The sequence below is a fragment of the Sus scrofa genome, chromosome 7 (assembly GCF_000003025.6).
Source record: "Sus scrofa isolate TJ Tabasco breed Duroc chromosome 7, Sscrofa11.1, whole genome shotgun sequence".
NCBI lineage: Eukaryota > Metazoa > Chordata > Mammalia > Artiodactyla > Suidae > Sus > Sus scrofa.
The window spans coordinates 118,004,840-118,021,123 of NC_010449.5; the positions used below are offsets into that span (position 1 = coordinate 118,004,840).

Genomic DNA, 16,284 nt, shown 5'->3' on the forward strand with positions numbered 1-16,284 from the left:
TATGTTTTCCTTCTGAACACGGTTTTGCTCTTTACGCAGATGTCCTTATGTAAAGCTCTGTATCTGCGTATAAGGGAATTAATTTTTTGGAAAGAAATGTTACTACATTTTAGGGTAGAAGTATTGTGCACACATGCAAATAATTCCTGATATCATTTGGAAATTTAGATTTTACAGGTATACATTAACTTACTGGTTATTTTTGATAACTGTTGATCAACTTACTGATTACCTTTATCATCTGAAAGTATTTAGTAAAATGTGTTAGCTGCTTTTAGATGGAAAAGGAAAGCTACTGGTAGAAGAAATTTTTTTTTGTATTATTGACTGTCATAATTGTTATTAACTCTGTAAATTCTGGTAGATTCCTTTGGAAATCTCATATTCCAAACTATGAGAAAAAAGTGTTAAAAGCAAATTTTCTCTTTTTAAAATAAGCAGCATATTAAAAGATTTTCTTTTTTCTTTCTTTCTTTTTTTTTTTTGGAAGTTCCCAGGCTAGGGCTCAAATCAGAGCTATCAGAGGTACAGCTGCCAGCCTACGCCACAGCCACACCAGTGCGGGATCCGAGCTGCATCTGTAGCCTACACCACAGCTCATGGCAATGCCGGATCCTTAAGCCACTGAGCGAGACCAGGGATCGAACCCATGTCCTCATGGATACTAGTTGGGTTTGTTAACTACTGAGCCACGACGGGAACTCCAAAAGATTTTCTTAATTATTTTTAACTTATAAAGGAGATAGGAATTTTGAAATTGGATCATGAATTTGACTCTTTTGGCTAATAGTAGGTCTTTTGGTGATTTCATCACAGAACCTGAAATTATACATACGCATCTGCATATACATCTTTTTGCTTTCTTAAGTTTTGTCTTTATTGTATCTGTTCCATCTTTGTGGTCAACAGCTAGGCCCAAGGCCACATCCGGTTTTAAGTGGAGAGGATACATGGAAGGCTGAGTGCAGTTTTTCAGTAAGGTGGTAAACTTAGAGTTTGCATACGTGTATAAACATACAGCTTGCATCTTCTCGCTCAGGACAGATTTCTGTACATTAATATTTATAGCTGGCTTCTGTAGTGTTTTTCTCTACAGTTTTGTTGATTGAAAAGTAGAGATCCCTGTTGCAGGAAGAGCTTGTCCTGTGCCATTCCCCTTTCCTTTGCAAATCACTGTTGTTTGGATGTACAAGCTAGAGAAAATTTGGTTTCTGCAGGTTGGCTGACTTTACAGCTGAATAGGTCAATCTGCTGCAGAGCTAACATCTGTGACCTTATAATTCTCTTGTGTCCTTGGGTAGCTCAGAAAGCTGGAAATTTCTTGTTGGATCATCCCCTACATGTATAAAGCTTCATTGGGGGTTGGGGGTGGATAAAAAGTTAAACTATTAGATTTCCTTCATTCCTTTACTGCTTTATTTCCCCTCAGAGCTGACACAGGACTGTTTTTATATTAAAAAGAAATTAATAAAGGTTACAATTAGATGAGATGAAGTGGCTTGCTAGCCATATAACTGTAGGTGACGTGTTAATCTCATTGGCCTTTGTCTTCTTGTTTGTAAAGTGAAAGAGAGTTGGCCCAGAGCAGGTTTTGCTTTTTGGGTGTTTCTTTCTTTCTTTTTTTTTTTTTTTTTTTAAGCCTCAGAACATTTTCTTCAAATTAATTGTAAATACCCCATGTCTGAAACAGGTAAAAGTAGAACTGCACTGACTGAAAAGCTCCCAACAGGGAAAAGCTTTTGTCTTTGGAAAATTAGTGTTCTATCTCTTTTTTAGGAAGGGGTGTACGATCAAGATGTCTTTTTTTGCTCTGGTTACAAGGAAGTTCAGAGCTGAATAAAATGCTTCATTGTAGAAAAACTGTATTCATCCTTAAAATTGCATATTTGCTCCTCCTTTTCCTTTGCCATAATTTTTTAAAACTTTTAATTTTTTTTTTTTTTTTTTGGCTTTTTAGGGCTACACCGGCAGCATATGGAGGTTCCCAGGCTAGGGGTCTAATTGGAGCTACAGCTGCCAGCCTATACCACAGCTCACGGTAATGCTGGATCCTTAACCCACTGAGTGGGGCCAGAGATGGAACCCACAGCCTCCTGACGCCTAGTCAGATTCGTTTCTGCTGTGCCACAACAGGAACTCCAATTTTTTTTAAACTTTAAAAAACAAGTGTATGTTCTTTGTATTTGGGAGACTCAAATCTCTGAAGGGGTAAGTTTAATCAGTTCAGTATATATTCTCCTTTAATTCCTGAGCGATACCCATTATGGTAAAAAAAAACAAACCTGTGAGAATTGATCAACAGTGGAACAAAGCAAGGTTTCTATCCTCTTTTTTTTTTTTTTTTTTTTTTAATAGCTGTGCTTGACTATGGTACAGTAAATTTGGAAACAACAGTGAAATATAAATTTATTCACTTGGAAATGTTTTTAGTCTCAGTAACCTAAGAGCATTATTGAAAGCATAGAATTTGGGGATGACACAATGCTGAAGTAGAAAGATACTCAATATCAATCTTAAAAAGCATGGCAGCCAAAGATTTTCATTGCTGATTAGAACTAGACACTTAGAGTCTGGTGGTATAGTTCCGACAGTTATTGGACCCAGTGTGTACCCTTAAATCAACACTTGACAATTACGTATAAAGTGTAATTTATGAACCTGGTCTGGGCGAGGTCCCTCGGGTGGCTACAGAGATCAATAATGTGTAGTTCCATCCTTAAAGAATTTCTCCCTATCCCATCTGGGTTAAGAACAGCTTAATTTACTAGAAAGAACTGAGCAAGTTGAAAGGACATTAGTACCTCCATTAGCTATTTCCTTATAAGGTTTTGATTAAGCCGCTTACCCAAGCCAACAGAAGGGCTGTTGGTTAGACTCTCTTGGTCCTCACCCCTGGAGGCTCACTGAGTAAGTCTAGAGCATGGCCCTGCCATTTGCACTTTATTTTTCTATTTTCAGACCCCCTATGAATGATGTACACATACCCTTCTTTCCATCTTCTACCTTTTGTTTTATTAAGTTGCATTATGCTAGTTGGCCTGCCAGAGTTTCTCTGAAAAAAATCCTTAACCGCTGTTAAATAAATAATAAATAAGTCCTGCTGGCCTTCAGCCTAGAACGTGGTACAAAGTGTTGAGCCTGAGCAAAGAAAGCCCTTCCGGCGCAAATCAGTGGCCTGCATCTGCTCTGCTGGACAACTTCTGTCTCTTTGAGGTGATCACTCCTCATGCAGTATTAAATTTACATTAACGTTTCGTAATGTTTAAGTCAGATCGCCCCAAATATACCATCTAAATTTGGGGAAGATCTGTCTGACGCTTTTTGTGTAATAGAATAATCGAGAGAAACTTTTAATTTCGCAAATTTAGATTGTTGCAACTGATACATTTCTTTGTGTTTTCTAGTGATGGTTTAGCCATAGTTCTGTGTTTAAGTGAATTCAGTGTTTACTAACCGTTCCTTTTCCTAGGTACCCCATTATTGAGTTCTTTATTTGGAGTCTTGTCTTAATTGGTTGGACTTTGTCAGGTATCTTTTTAAAGTGAGATAATAACGTGTACAGAAAAGTGCACAAGTGTGGGATTTGAACTTTACAAAGTGAACATACGCGTTTAAACATCACTCAAATCAAGATATGGATCACTGCAAGAACCCCAGAAGCCTCTCTCATGCCCCCCTCATTAAGAATGACTAATGAGGAGTACCCGTCGTGGTGCAGTGGTTAACGAATCTGACTAGGAACCATGAGGTTGCGGGTTCGTTCCCTGCCCTTGCTCAGTGGGTTAAGGATCCAGCATTGCTGTGAGCTGTGGTGTAGGTTGCAGATGCAGCTCGGATCCCGAGTTGCTGTGGCTCTGGGGTAGGCTGGTGGCTATAGCTCCAATTAGAGCCCTAGCCTGGGAACCTCCATATGCCGTGGGAGCGGCTCAAGAAATAGCAAAAAAAGACAGGAAAAAAAAAAAAAAAAAGAACGACTAATGAGGGGGGCATGAGACTTCTTTTTTTGGTCTTTTTAGGGCCACACCCACGGCATACGGAAGTTGCCAGGCTAGGGGTTAAAGCAGAGCTGCAGCTGCCGGCCTACACCAGTCACGGCAACACTGGATCCTTAACCTACTGAGCGAGGCCAGGGATCAAACCCACTTCCTCATAATACTAGTCGGGTTCATTGCTACTGAGCCACAGTAGGAACTCCAATACTTTGACTTCTAATACCATAAATTAGTTTTGCTGTTTAAAAAATGCGTAATAGCGCCATACGTTTTGTACACATTTGGGTCTTCCATTCGTTTGTGTATTTGAATTTCCATTCTGCTGCATGTAACAGAAGTTTTTTGTTTTTTGTCTTTGTTCCTGTATGGTACTCCATTATATGACTGTGTCATAATTCATTGATCCCTTCTGCTTTTGATGGATGTTTACCTTGTTTCCAGTTTTTGGTGATTGCAATAATGCTGTTAAGAACACTTACCATTTCTTTTGGGGAAGGCGTGTAATTATTTCAAGTTGAGTATATACGTGGAGAATGACTGGTGTGTAAGGTTTACATATGCTTAGCTTTATTAAATACTGCCACCTGCATTTCCCATTCTGCTCTCCCACCAGCAGCCTTCTAGGAGAGTTCCAGTTGCTCACTGGCACTCGCTGTTGCATTCTGTTTAATTTTGTCTGTTTTGGTAATGTTTGCTAGTATTTCTTTGTAGTTTAAATGGAATCTCCTTGGGAATGTTGGTTTTGAATACCTTTTCATGCGACCATCAGACTTGACTGTCCTCTTTTGGTAAGGTGTATTTCAAGTCGTGTCCATTAAAAACTTGAGGTCTCTGCTTTCCTTTGATTTGCAGAGTTAAGTACTTTGTATTTATGCAGTGTATGTATTACACAGTTTTTACAGTCTGCAGTTTATCTTTTCCTTTATCATCTTCACAGTGAAGCCTAAGTTATCAGTTTTTTTGCTTATGGCTAGTGCTGTGTGTGTGCTCTTTCAGGGGAATTTCGTCTCCCTCAAGATCCTGAAGACAAACTTCTGTCAAGAAGTTTTGTCTTTTTCATTTGGGTCTATGACTTAACAGAATTTAATTGCATGCATGGTGTGAGTCAGTGTTTACTCACCCCCAGTGGCTGTCTCATTGATCTGAACCATTTGTTGAAAAGACTTTAATATCCCCAGAGCATATAGCTGGTTTTCAGGTAGGTATGCGTTTGGGTCTGTTTCTGGATGCTGTGTTCTGTGCCAGTAGCCTGCACATCTATATTTGTGGCAGGGCCACACTGTTTGAATAGCTAGCTTCATAATGGTATTTGCTGGTATAACTCCTCCAATTTTGTTCTCCAGTTGAGATTGTCTTTGCTATTTTGGGCCCTTTGACTTTACATGTAAATTTTAGAATCAGCTTACTCATTTCCACAAGAATACTTCTGGGATTTTGATTGAGATTGCGTCGGTCATCATTTTGGGAAAAACTGCATCTTCACAATATTCTTTGCTGTTTTATGAGTATGGTATACCCGTGTATTTATTTGGATGTTCTTTCATTTATATCAGTGATGTTTGTAGTTGTCTCTATGTAGAGATTAGACACGTCTTCCATGTCTAAGTGTTTGATTCCTAGTTTATTTCTTCTCTATCCTCTGTGAGTATCCCACAGCTTTCCTTCATGTCATTTAGTTGTCAGCTCTCTCTGCTGTTTTTTGATGTTTCTTGTATACGTATACGTTCTATAATGATTATCGTTCTGTTAGCTATGAAGTTTCCTTATTATCTCTTGTTTTTTAAACAATTGCCATTTCTCCTTTCCTCAGTTTTTAAATCATTTTTTAAGCCTCCCATGCTTTTTACACGGTTTTCTTTTTTAGAGGAGGACTATGTTTTCTTCCGGAATAGAGTCTCCAGCTATTTTTGCCTGCAGTGATTATTTCATTTTCTTTTTTTGCCCCTGAGTGTTCTTTCTTGGCATGCTTTTTCTCTTGATCTTATTAATATGGAATGGGGATGGCTTTATCTGGACTTACCAGGTTATTGTATTTGTGAATCCTTGGCTTTCCTATCTTATGGTATGATTTTCCACATAGTTTGGGTTTGAGGGTGTGGTATTGCTGATTTATTTTCTTTGCTCTACAGGTGCACACTGGAGGAGCTGGAGAGCCACAGCTCAGCTGGTCCTATAGGCCAGATTATCTGTCTTTCCCCGGTAGTTGACTCCCTTCTCTTCCTAGCCAGAAAAGATAAAAATTTGGTGAAATCCATTGATCTGTTAATGCATTTTTAGTTAATCCACAGTGAAAGAGAGACTTCATTGGGGATCTCTTCTCTCTGGCTTTACTCTGTATTTTACTTCTTTTTTGTTGTCATCTATTTTGGTAAATCCTTGTTTAGTGTTGAAGATAATTCGTCCTGAATAATTTTGATGACTTTGCCCTCTTTCTTCAGGCTTCTTGCTAGCCAGCCAGGGAAGAAACAGAAGGGCAGGTCCTGCTTTTGATGGATTACTGTGGAGCAGGGAAGGGCTCCTCTTTTCAAGGGGCTTTTGGTTCTTCTCTTCGATTTTCCTACTTATAATTTAGAAATTGGAAGTTACTGGTGAAAATTTCAGGTTGAGGTTCACTCGCAGTCTTTTCCCAGTGCAGTTCCGGGGTGCCCAGACCACGTGCTGCCCCTGCAAGCATCTGACTCCCTGCAAAGGTTAGGCTGTGATGCTCTGCCACTGTGTGCTGCTGAAATCTTCTCAATTGTTATTTGGGTTCATTTCTTCAGATTTTGGGTGGAGGGAAGTTGCAAAATATTACCCCTCAAATGTCCCACCCTTATTTTTTATTTAAACACATTTTAACTTGTTTGTGTGTGTGAACATTTAGGGTTGACTCGAGTTTACATCCTTCCCTCCAAGAATAAACCAAGTGTGCCTTACTTTTATCCTCTCAGCTCCTCACGAACCATCTCTCCTGTTACAGTCACCTGGGAGTTTAGTTCCCTTTGTGTTTTGTGTTTTGTAGACTGTGTATCATTAGTTCTTTAGAGTTAAAATGAGTCTGATTTTGTTGTTGTTGTTGTTACCACTTTTGTCTTGTGTCCGTATCTTCTTCTGAGGTTCACTTTTCAAAGTATGCCCAAGTCATCGTCTTACGAGAGGGTTATGAATGGTAAACTTTTTGAATCCTGGGAAGCCCAAAGCTTCTGTGTTTTGCTCTAGTTAAAGAGTAATTTAGCCATCTGGAGAGTTTTTCATTTGAAGACATGGCTCTGTTGCTTTCTAGCATCCAGTTTTGTTGGTTTTTATTTCTTGTCAGGTTTACATACTTTTCACTCCTGAAACTTCCTGCTTTTTTCTTTATGCTTGGAATTCTGTACTTTCCCCACAATAAGAATAGATGCGTATGGAGGTTTTGTTTTTTGTTTGGCAAACCTCATTCACCCTTCTCAGTAGTTGGTGGGCCCTTTTTGCCATAAGATTTAATGCCCATCTTTTAAGTCTTGAAAAATTTATCCTTTATGTCTTTCATTTCCGTCTGTCACTGTTCTTTCTCTTGGGAACTCCTACTCTGCGAATCTGGGAATATAACAATCTAGTATCTCTTAGCTCTTCTACCAGATTTTCTTTCTCTGTCCTTGACTCCGTTCTGGGCAGATTTGTGGGCTGTTTTCTAGCTCACTAGTTTCATCTATTCTATTTTTCAGTCACATTTTAAAGGAGATGTTATTTTATTTCTATATCAGCTTATTTGATTGATGTGATAGCCTCTTAAATTTTTTAGGGGATGGTAATTATAATATTTTTCCCTGTTAACTGCTTTGGGAAAGAGATTACTTCTTCTGTTTGAGTTTAGAACCTTTCTTTTTTGGTTCTTTGATTTTGCTTACATTTTGGCAATCTTTGCTATACATTTTTTTTTTCCTTCCTTTTTCAGCTGTGTCCACAGCATATGGAAGTTCCTGGGCCAGAGATCGAATCTAAGCAGCAGCTGGGATTTACACCACAGCTACGGCAATGCCAGATCCTTAACCTGCTACACCACAGCAGGAAATCCAATCTATCCATATTTTTTGTTGATTGATGAATTTTAATAGTACATTTCCTCCACCGAAGTTGGAATGCCTATTAATGTGCTAGTTTAATATAGTTTTCATTACAGATGTTTGCTTTCTGTAATTTCAGAGGATGGGCCAGATGGCTTGGGCCAGACAGCTTGCTTTTTGGGTGTCAGGAATCTGTGCTTCCCCACTGTGGTCTGGGAGGGAGGGTACTGTACCCATAGCGCCTCAAGTGCTTCTAATGCGGGTGAAAGGTAGGGTGGGGAGCATCCCTGGCTACATTCTAAAATCACCTGGGAGCTTTTAAAAGCCCACTGTTTGGGTTGCAACCTAGGCCAATTAAATCGAAAACTATAGGAGTGGGCCTGGGCCTCAGGATTTTTAAAGGGCTTCCTGGGTGATTGTGTTGTGCAGACATAGTTGAGACGCATGGCAAACCAAAATTTGTGTATCGTGGAATTCTGGCTTCTGTGTGAGAAACAGCCCTTTTGCAAATAGACAAAGCAGGTCTTGGGCATTTAAGTCTAAAAGACTTTCGGTAATAGCACTTATCAGCCACATGACCAGTTCGTATATGTAGGCAATTATTTGCACGTACCATGTTCTGATCTTTATTAAGGGAATTTGGCATCATATAAATGTCTTGAATGGTACCCAGGGGAATTTACTTTTTGGCATAACAAAAAGATGTGCTTATAACATGCGTTCAAAACTTAGATCTCAAAGGACACAGTATTAGTCCAAGATTCCATTTTTCTTTGATGTCATGACTAGTTTTTAGGAAATATATTAAACATTTGTATGAATTTCTTTTTAATTAGGGATGAATTTTTAAGCTGTCTTTCTGTGGAAATAATCATGTTATCTATCTAAGTCATGTCTTGTGTGGATTAAATGAGATTTATAAAGTGCTTAGAACAGTGCTAAACATGTAACAATAAATGCTAACTACAATATTATTATTAATTCACTGATTATTTAAATTTTCTCAAGTCTTTCTGGTCTCTTGATGTCAAGTAAATAACAGTGCTTTCATTTGAATCTTTTAACCCCTTTTGAACTAATCATAAACCCTTAAAAGTTCAGTTGCTGTATTGGCCAATGTGAATGAAGACCGCCTTAGATTCTCTGGATGACTCTGTGTATTTAAATAGATTATTTTGACTAGTAAATGATGGAGAATTGGTGATAGTTGATTTTGCAACAAATACAGAATGGTAATTACTTTGAAATAAAGGTTCCAAATGCAGCACCATAACTTATATTAAAAATAGATAAATCAGGAGTTCCGGTCATGGCTCAGTGGTTAACCAATCCGACTGGGAACCGTGAGGTTTCGGGTTCAATCCCTGGCCTCGCTCAGTGGGTTAAGGATCCAGCGTTGCTGTGAGCTGTGGTGTAGGTCACAGACGTGGCTTGGATCTGGCGTTGCTGTGGCTCTGGCATAGCCTGGCGGCTACAGCTCCGATTCGACCCCTAGCCTGGGAACCTCCATATGCCGCAGGTGTGGCCCTTGGAAAGACAGAAAGACCAAAAAATAAATAAATAAATAAAATGAGTTTGAAGTTAACTTTTTCCCTTGCAGCTGTTGATTGATGCTGAAGGGCCGTAGGTAGTTGACGCAGCAGAGGACTCTGAGTGCAGAATACTTTGTTCCCCGTTTTCTACTTGCATATTTAGGAATTAAGTATTTTGTGGACATAGTCTTTACCGAGGGGAGGTCAGGCATCTGCTGTTGAAAAGGAACTCTGATGTAGCCTGGTTTATTTTGTAAGGAACGTGTTCATGTGTGGCTTGAGATCATTTAATTCCCCACCAGTACATACAAAGGGTTTGGTTTTCATTGAGATATACATCTTTATAAATACTGACCTCTTTAATTTGCAGTTAACTCTTATAGCTTCAGAGTCTTATGCTTTAATTCTTAGTTTGAAAATAACCTTGGGGGTTTGATGGTGCTTGGTATTGGTAATAGGATATCAACCTTTTAAACTTGAGGTTATCATTGAACATTTATGCAGTACTCTGTGGTTTGTCAGTGCTTTCACATTATTTTATGTACACTTTATAGCACCGATACGACATACATCTGCTTACCAGTGATGAACATGGAATTTAGAAGAGGTTCGATGACCTGTCCAGGGCCATGCAACTGTTAATGGTTATTAGGCATTTATATAGCTTTTTTCCTTAGAGAAGCTCAAGGCACTTAAAAATCTAGCGAGTTTAGGTGTAAAATATTAAAGACAAAGAAAATGGAAGCATTTACCTAGCTGCCCATTTGCCTCTTCTCATAAGTTGCCCTTGAAATACCGTAACTTTGTTAAAGATTTTGACATCATTGGCACAGGAAGCCTCAGAGGAAGACATGAATGAAGAGGTGTCATGCTAATTCCAACGCAGAAGACGGTACACCGACATGTTAGTCTTTAGACTTTCGTTTATGGAATCTCTGAAAGTGTTTCTCAGTTGTTAAGTGACTACAAGTTTGATCAGGTTGGAGTTCCGTGGTCCTTGTGAGATGAATGATAGGAGAGTCATGAAAGGCCGTTGTTGCCAGCCTTTGGAAGATGGATTTATTGTTTTCAACAGAAGCACTATTGAGAGACCTTTCCAGGCTCTCCTTGCCATGATTACACGAAAATTCAGTGAGAACAAGTTCTCAGGCGTGTAGTACTCCTGAAGACCACGTGATCACGGTTCAGCTTGTTTTGGTGCTCGGTAGCTGAGTGACTTTTCTAGGAGGATGGGTGACGATAAGGCTCTAAAGCAGCTCGTTCTAGTTCCTCAGCAGACCCCACTTCAGAAGGGGCACACGTGTGCTGCAAATAAGCCAGTAGACAAATGACCTTCTTTGTGAAAGCAGTGCTTTTGCTAAAACATGTATTACCCATGGGGCAAGCAATCAATTCTGGTTGCTACCTTGATACAGGTTTTTTCATTTACTTATTCTGACAGAGTCTACAACGCACTGGTATTTTTTTGGCACATATGAGTCAGTCGTATCCTTGGTGCACCATTTTCCAATAATTGCAGCAAATGCTTCATTTTTCATGGCATAAGAGTGGGATAGCCTGAGCTAGTGAAGGACGTAGATATTCCAGATTTTGTTAGTCATGTATTTCACCATGCTTTTTTGGCTAAACCCCCAGAGCTGTTAATAATTAACAGAACACTTGCGTTGTATGTTCTCTTCCTACCTCCAGAATAGGTAACTAAAAGTGTGGACAGGAGAGATATCTCAATTTAAACAAAAAGCAAAATTAAGATTTAGTCATGCACTCATGCATGTGTTGTATTTACAGATGGTTTGATACTTCATAGAGTGAAATTCCATGAATGTGGGAGTACATGGGACACTTCCTCAAGAAGACTCATTTACAGAACTCTAAAATGATTTCCTATAAAGCTTACATAAATACAAACAGTGTTAGAAATTTAACTCGTGTGGGATTTTTCTTTTCTTTTTTTTTTTGGCTTTTTATGGCCGTGCCCATGGCATATGGAGGTTCCCAGGCTAGGGGTCGAATCAGAGCTGTAGCCACCGACCTGCACCACAGCCACAGCAATGCCAGATCTGATTGCATCTGTGACCTACACCACAGCTCACGGCAATGCCAGATCCTTAACCCATTGAGTGGGGCCAGGGATCCACCTGTGTCCTCATGGATGCTAGTCAGATTCGTTTACACCGAGCCACGATGGGAATTCCAACTTGTGTGTCTTTATAAAAGCTAGAATTAGCGCTTTTGCTTTAATGATTTGTGTTGGTCTTTCACCTGAGAATGAAGCCCGTAACAGTGTCAGGCACACAGCAGGTGCTTAGAAGATACACGATGGGATTCCTACTCCTGTTTAGGTAGAATCAGGGTTACCCTGGAAGGGAATTGTAGTGTGTGTTATTTTTATCATAGCCTTTACCATGGAAACTTGTTTAAAATAATGAATCACTTTCACATGTTCTAACAGAATTTTTTTGACTATTCTTCAAATTCATCTGTCTCTTATTTAAGTCACTCATTTCCTAACCCACTTCCAATCTTTTCATCTCTTCTCTTTCCAATTATGTCTGACCTTTTCCTGCTTTTCCTCCAAACATTTCTGTAAGTCCTTAATATCCATGGAAACATTACAGTTTTTTCAGGGGCTTGAGGTGACGTTGCCGAGTTGCTAAACAGGTGCAGACCCCTGGGTGTTTACGTGTATATGAAATTCGCAGTAGCAGAGAGGACGACCCCGTCCTCGCCCTGCGTGCGTGTCCAGAGTGGGGGGGGGGAATGCGGGCTTGGCCGAGGCGCGTGGCCGGACGTGTGCGCTCCTTACGAAGGATGTGGTAAAGTGAAAGACACCCGGAAACTCACGCTGGCAAGGCACGTGTGAGCAGCGTGGCCCTGTGGCCCAGGAGCTCTGAGTCCTCATCTGTGTGCCACCACCAGCTGAGAAACACCAGACAGACCCCAGCTGCCTTCTGCCCCCAGCCTCAGTTTTTTTCTGTTGAGTCAGTGAATTTGAACTAAAATCCACTGGTTTTGTAAATACTGTATTTGCTTTACCATCATAGAAGATATGTCCTGTCTTTTTAGTTAGAACTGAATAACACGTATTCTATTTTTGGTTATTATTAAGGAATGTAATAGTAATTTGTAAAGTGTATACATTTGCATGATGATTTCAAGTAGCCTTAAATAACTAAAATAAGATTAACTGCCTGTCGCAGTCTCACGTTTGTGTTTAGAGTTCTTTGTCTTTGATACACATGCAATACCATTTAAAGACCTCAGGCCGTAATTAAACATTGGTAACTTGTGGGAAGGGGGAAAACACCCAGCAACGGCCCCGAGTCCTCATCTTCTTTGCCGTCACCGTAAGTCTCATTCATTGGCTTCCCTCAGATGGACGATTTAGAGGTGATCTTTTCCCACTTGTGTCGGGATGCAAAGAACTGGTCTTTGGTTTTGTCTCTGAAGACTTTTATTCTCTTTTCCATTAAAACAGCTTTACGTCTCTAACTGGTTTCCAATCAGGGTTTAGATTGTTAGTAAATTATTGGTCCAGATGCATCTAGCTGATCTGTATTTCTGTTCCTAAATTGGAATTGAGAGCTTCTAATTAAGTTTTAGCCTAGCATATCTGAGTGCTTCAAAAATACAAGTGTGGAAAACACACGCTAATGGCCTTTGAAATAAACCTAATTTTAAAAGATACTTTAGCCATGCTGAATTAGAAGAAAACTCTATCTAAGTTTATGAGTTATTCTTACGTGTTGTGCAATATTTTGATTTCATTTATAAATAAAGGCACCTGCGAAACCTGGTATGGAAGGTGACAAAGTCAGAGATTGGCACATTTCGTGAAGCCGTTTTCTGTTTAAAGAGAACTAAAGTATGCAGTGTCTAAAGCCTAAGATGTTGTCAAGTGACAAAATGAAGCGTTTGGAGATTTCAGGAGAAAGATGTTGGCAGCAGATTGTTTGGAGTTTTACTTACTGCCTTACAAAATGACCAACCATCTTGGATACTCTTCACTTGGAGGTGTTGTTGCTGTTGCTGTTAATTGGTCTTAGTTTGTAGACCATTGGCCCTTTTATCCAAACAATATGCATTGTCAGAAAAGTTGGGCAAGAGATGCCCAGCTGAAGTGTGCAGTACTGAAATTCAGTGATTTATCCAATGCATCCTGCTGAAAACACAGGTGTTTCTTTTGTTGGTTGAATACTGTCTGATTTTCATTCCTATGTAATTTACCTGCACGGAGATTAAGAAAGCTCCTTTTTATTAAATAAGCTTGAAAACAAGATGAATGCACTAGGTTCTTGGGTAGAATGTATTGGCTAGCTCCCTTTATAATGAGCATTTAAAAGTCTGCCCTCCTGAAACTGGAAAATGCATTCTCTCCTGTACGGAAAGCAATATAGCACTGAGATATTCCTCCTTAATTTTGGTCCGAAGGAACAAAAGTGTCTGTGTTTATTCCTGCCTAATGCATCACAAATCTGCTGACATGCTAACCTTGGAGTCTTGGCTGGCGTTAATCAGGCCTGTGCACCGGCAGGAAGGATGTACCTAATGCACTCCATCAGTGCAGTTTGCATATGGAAGTTCTCACAGGGGAGCTGCCCTGTGCCAGCTGAGGGTTACCTGCCCACTGCAGTTATTGTATGTAATTATCGAACCAATCTGTTCAGCCCAGCAGGGTTGAGATGGTAATCACGAAGCAACCCTTTGGAAAAGAAAGATGTAAGGCACTCTCCCCTTCTCTCCTCAGTTATGTGAAGTTACAGCCACTCTTACAGCTCTTTTTGAGAAGCACGACCTCCATATACGGATCTGCTAAATGAATGCCTTTTCAAGCTTCCTAAAGCTCAGTCAAGATGTTATTTTTGTATATGTGAAGCATTTCCTTTAGGAACGTGGTGGGTATCTCTGAGTTTTCATCTTTCTGCAGCCACCTTGAGAATATTTTGCAACAGTGGGATTCACTGTCATACATAGCTCAAAACAGCTCTGACCATATTTGGAGGTTTTAAGATAATGTGGTTTGAATAGAGTTGAGCTTTCCTAGGTAGTTCTCTTTGGCACAGAACCCATGGTTGCCATTAGGAGAAAGAACGTGTGCTGTCAGCAGGTCTTGTGCTCTTTTACAGCTATACACAAAATGGCCCGAGGTGAGGAAAGTTCTTGGAGGAGGTTTAACTTAATGTTAATTGTTAGGAAAGTATAAACGAGGACATTCGGTGCATTGTGAATCTGTGAAATTCGAGCGCGTCCCATGATTTCCTAAATGCTACGAACTTATTCTAGGCACAGCTAGAGGTTCTAATGTGGATTTTAACACATTTAAATTTGAGACTACATGGGATAAAGTTATATGAAAAACATAAGCTTTTAACTTATTACTAATGTCCTTCTTCTAGCTATACCTACATGTAGAGATGTTACGTATTTTAAAACTTCACACAGGACTGAGCTAGTTAGAAAATGTTGAGGGATGGAAAGTAATGAACAGAAATTGAGCATTTGGGAGGAGTGGATGGGGACAGAGCATAGGCATTAACCCCTAAGGAACGCTCATCTAGGAGACAAGCAGAAGATCGCAGAGACCTGCGAGAGTGGTGGGTAGTCCAGCCTGACTTGAGATGTTGGAAGAGCTTGGCACTTTGGAGAGTCTTCCTTTACAGTAAGGTTTATGGCCTTCTTAACCTTTAAACTTAAAAAAAAATTATTGGAAGTTTGTCGTGATTGATTCATGAGCATAGAATTTTCCCACCAGTTTATAGGGTATAACCACTGATACATTATATAGGCCAGGCGTGCATATTTTCCTAGGTATCGAGTAGATTTTAACACCCCCCTGCCCCCCCACACACCCATAGTGTAAAATGGGGAAGTAAGTATTACTGGCCTGAGCAAGTCATGATGTCACATTTGTAGAACACTTTGCTTTCAGAGAGAGTTTCCGTATAATCAGTCCTGACGGTTAAACATGGCTTTCCATGATAAATTGCAGGAAGCATAAAAAGAGGTGTGTGACACATACGCTTACTTCCAGACTAACCGTGTGGTTGAAGTTTCCCTCAGTCCCATTTTCTTTCATCCTCCCCCCCTTTCCTCAGATGACCCCCACCAGGAAGGTGTGTGTATTCTTCCAGTGTGGTTTGACACACCCACGCAGACTCATCTATATACTAGTATCTGAGAAGTTTGTATATTTAATTATTTGACCTTCATACCACATCTCTCGCTCTCTCTTTTTTAATTTTTATGTATAAGAAGAGAAAGAAAGAAATTGAGGAAAGCGCAGGATCTAGCGTTGAAGACATGGACTGCTCAGAAACCCAGGCAGAAGAGGCCCCACAAACCCGTAAGTTGAGTAGTCTTGCCTATAAGCTTTTTTCTTATATAAACACAAATTTCATTTCCTCCCACTAAGTAAGGGGTTAACTATTTGGATTATAACAGTCAGATTTTATAATTAAAACATGTAGGAGAAGATCTTATCTGTGTGCATCACGATGTCTGTCTGTGTACACTGTGATTTCCTGTGACCATGTTTACAGTAACCATGAAGCCGGGAGCAGGAGTTACTCTCATTTTGCAGGCATGGAGCCCAAGACACAGACCATTTGCGTGACAGAGCTGTTGTGAAAGGGTCAGACGTAGAGATCAGACCCTTCCCTCCCAGCCTCTCTCGGTCCGTCTCCCCGCACTTGGCCACAGAGCTCTGGGCCCGCGCAGGCCAGAGGTCAGGGGTTAGTG

At 40.0% G+C, this 16,284-nt stretch overlaps 1 protein-coding gene across 7 annotated transcripts in view; it reads left to right on the top strand.

The window, feature by feature from the left end:
- VRK1 (vaccinia related kinase 1) overlaps window positions 1–16,284 on the top strand; it is an 83,063-nt gene that overhangs the window by 61,911 nt on the left and 4,868 nt on the right. For 4 of the 7 annotated variants that reach the window (XR_002345577.1, XM_021098130.1, XM_021098128.1 and 1 more), the window contains 1 exon segment: window positions 15,799–15,889. Coding sequence is in view for 5 of the 7 variants with exons in the window: in XM_021098130.1 (XP_020953789.1) it covers window positions 15,799–15,889 (91 nt within the window). In the remaining 2 variants the exon portion in view is untranslated. 7 annotated transcript variants of the gene reach the window in all.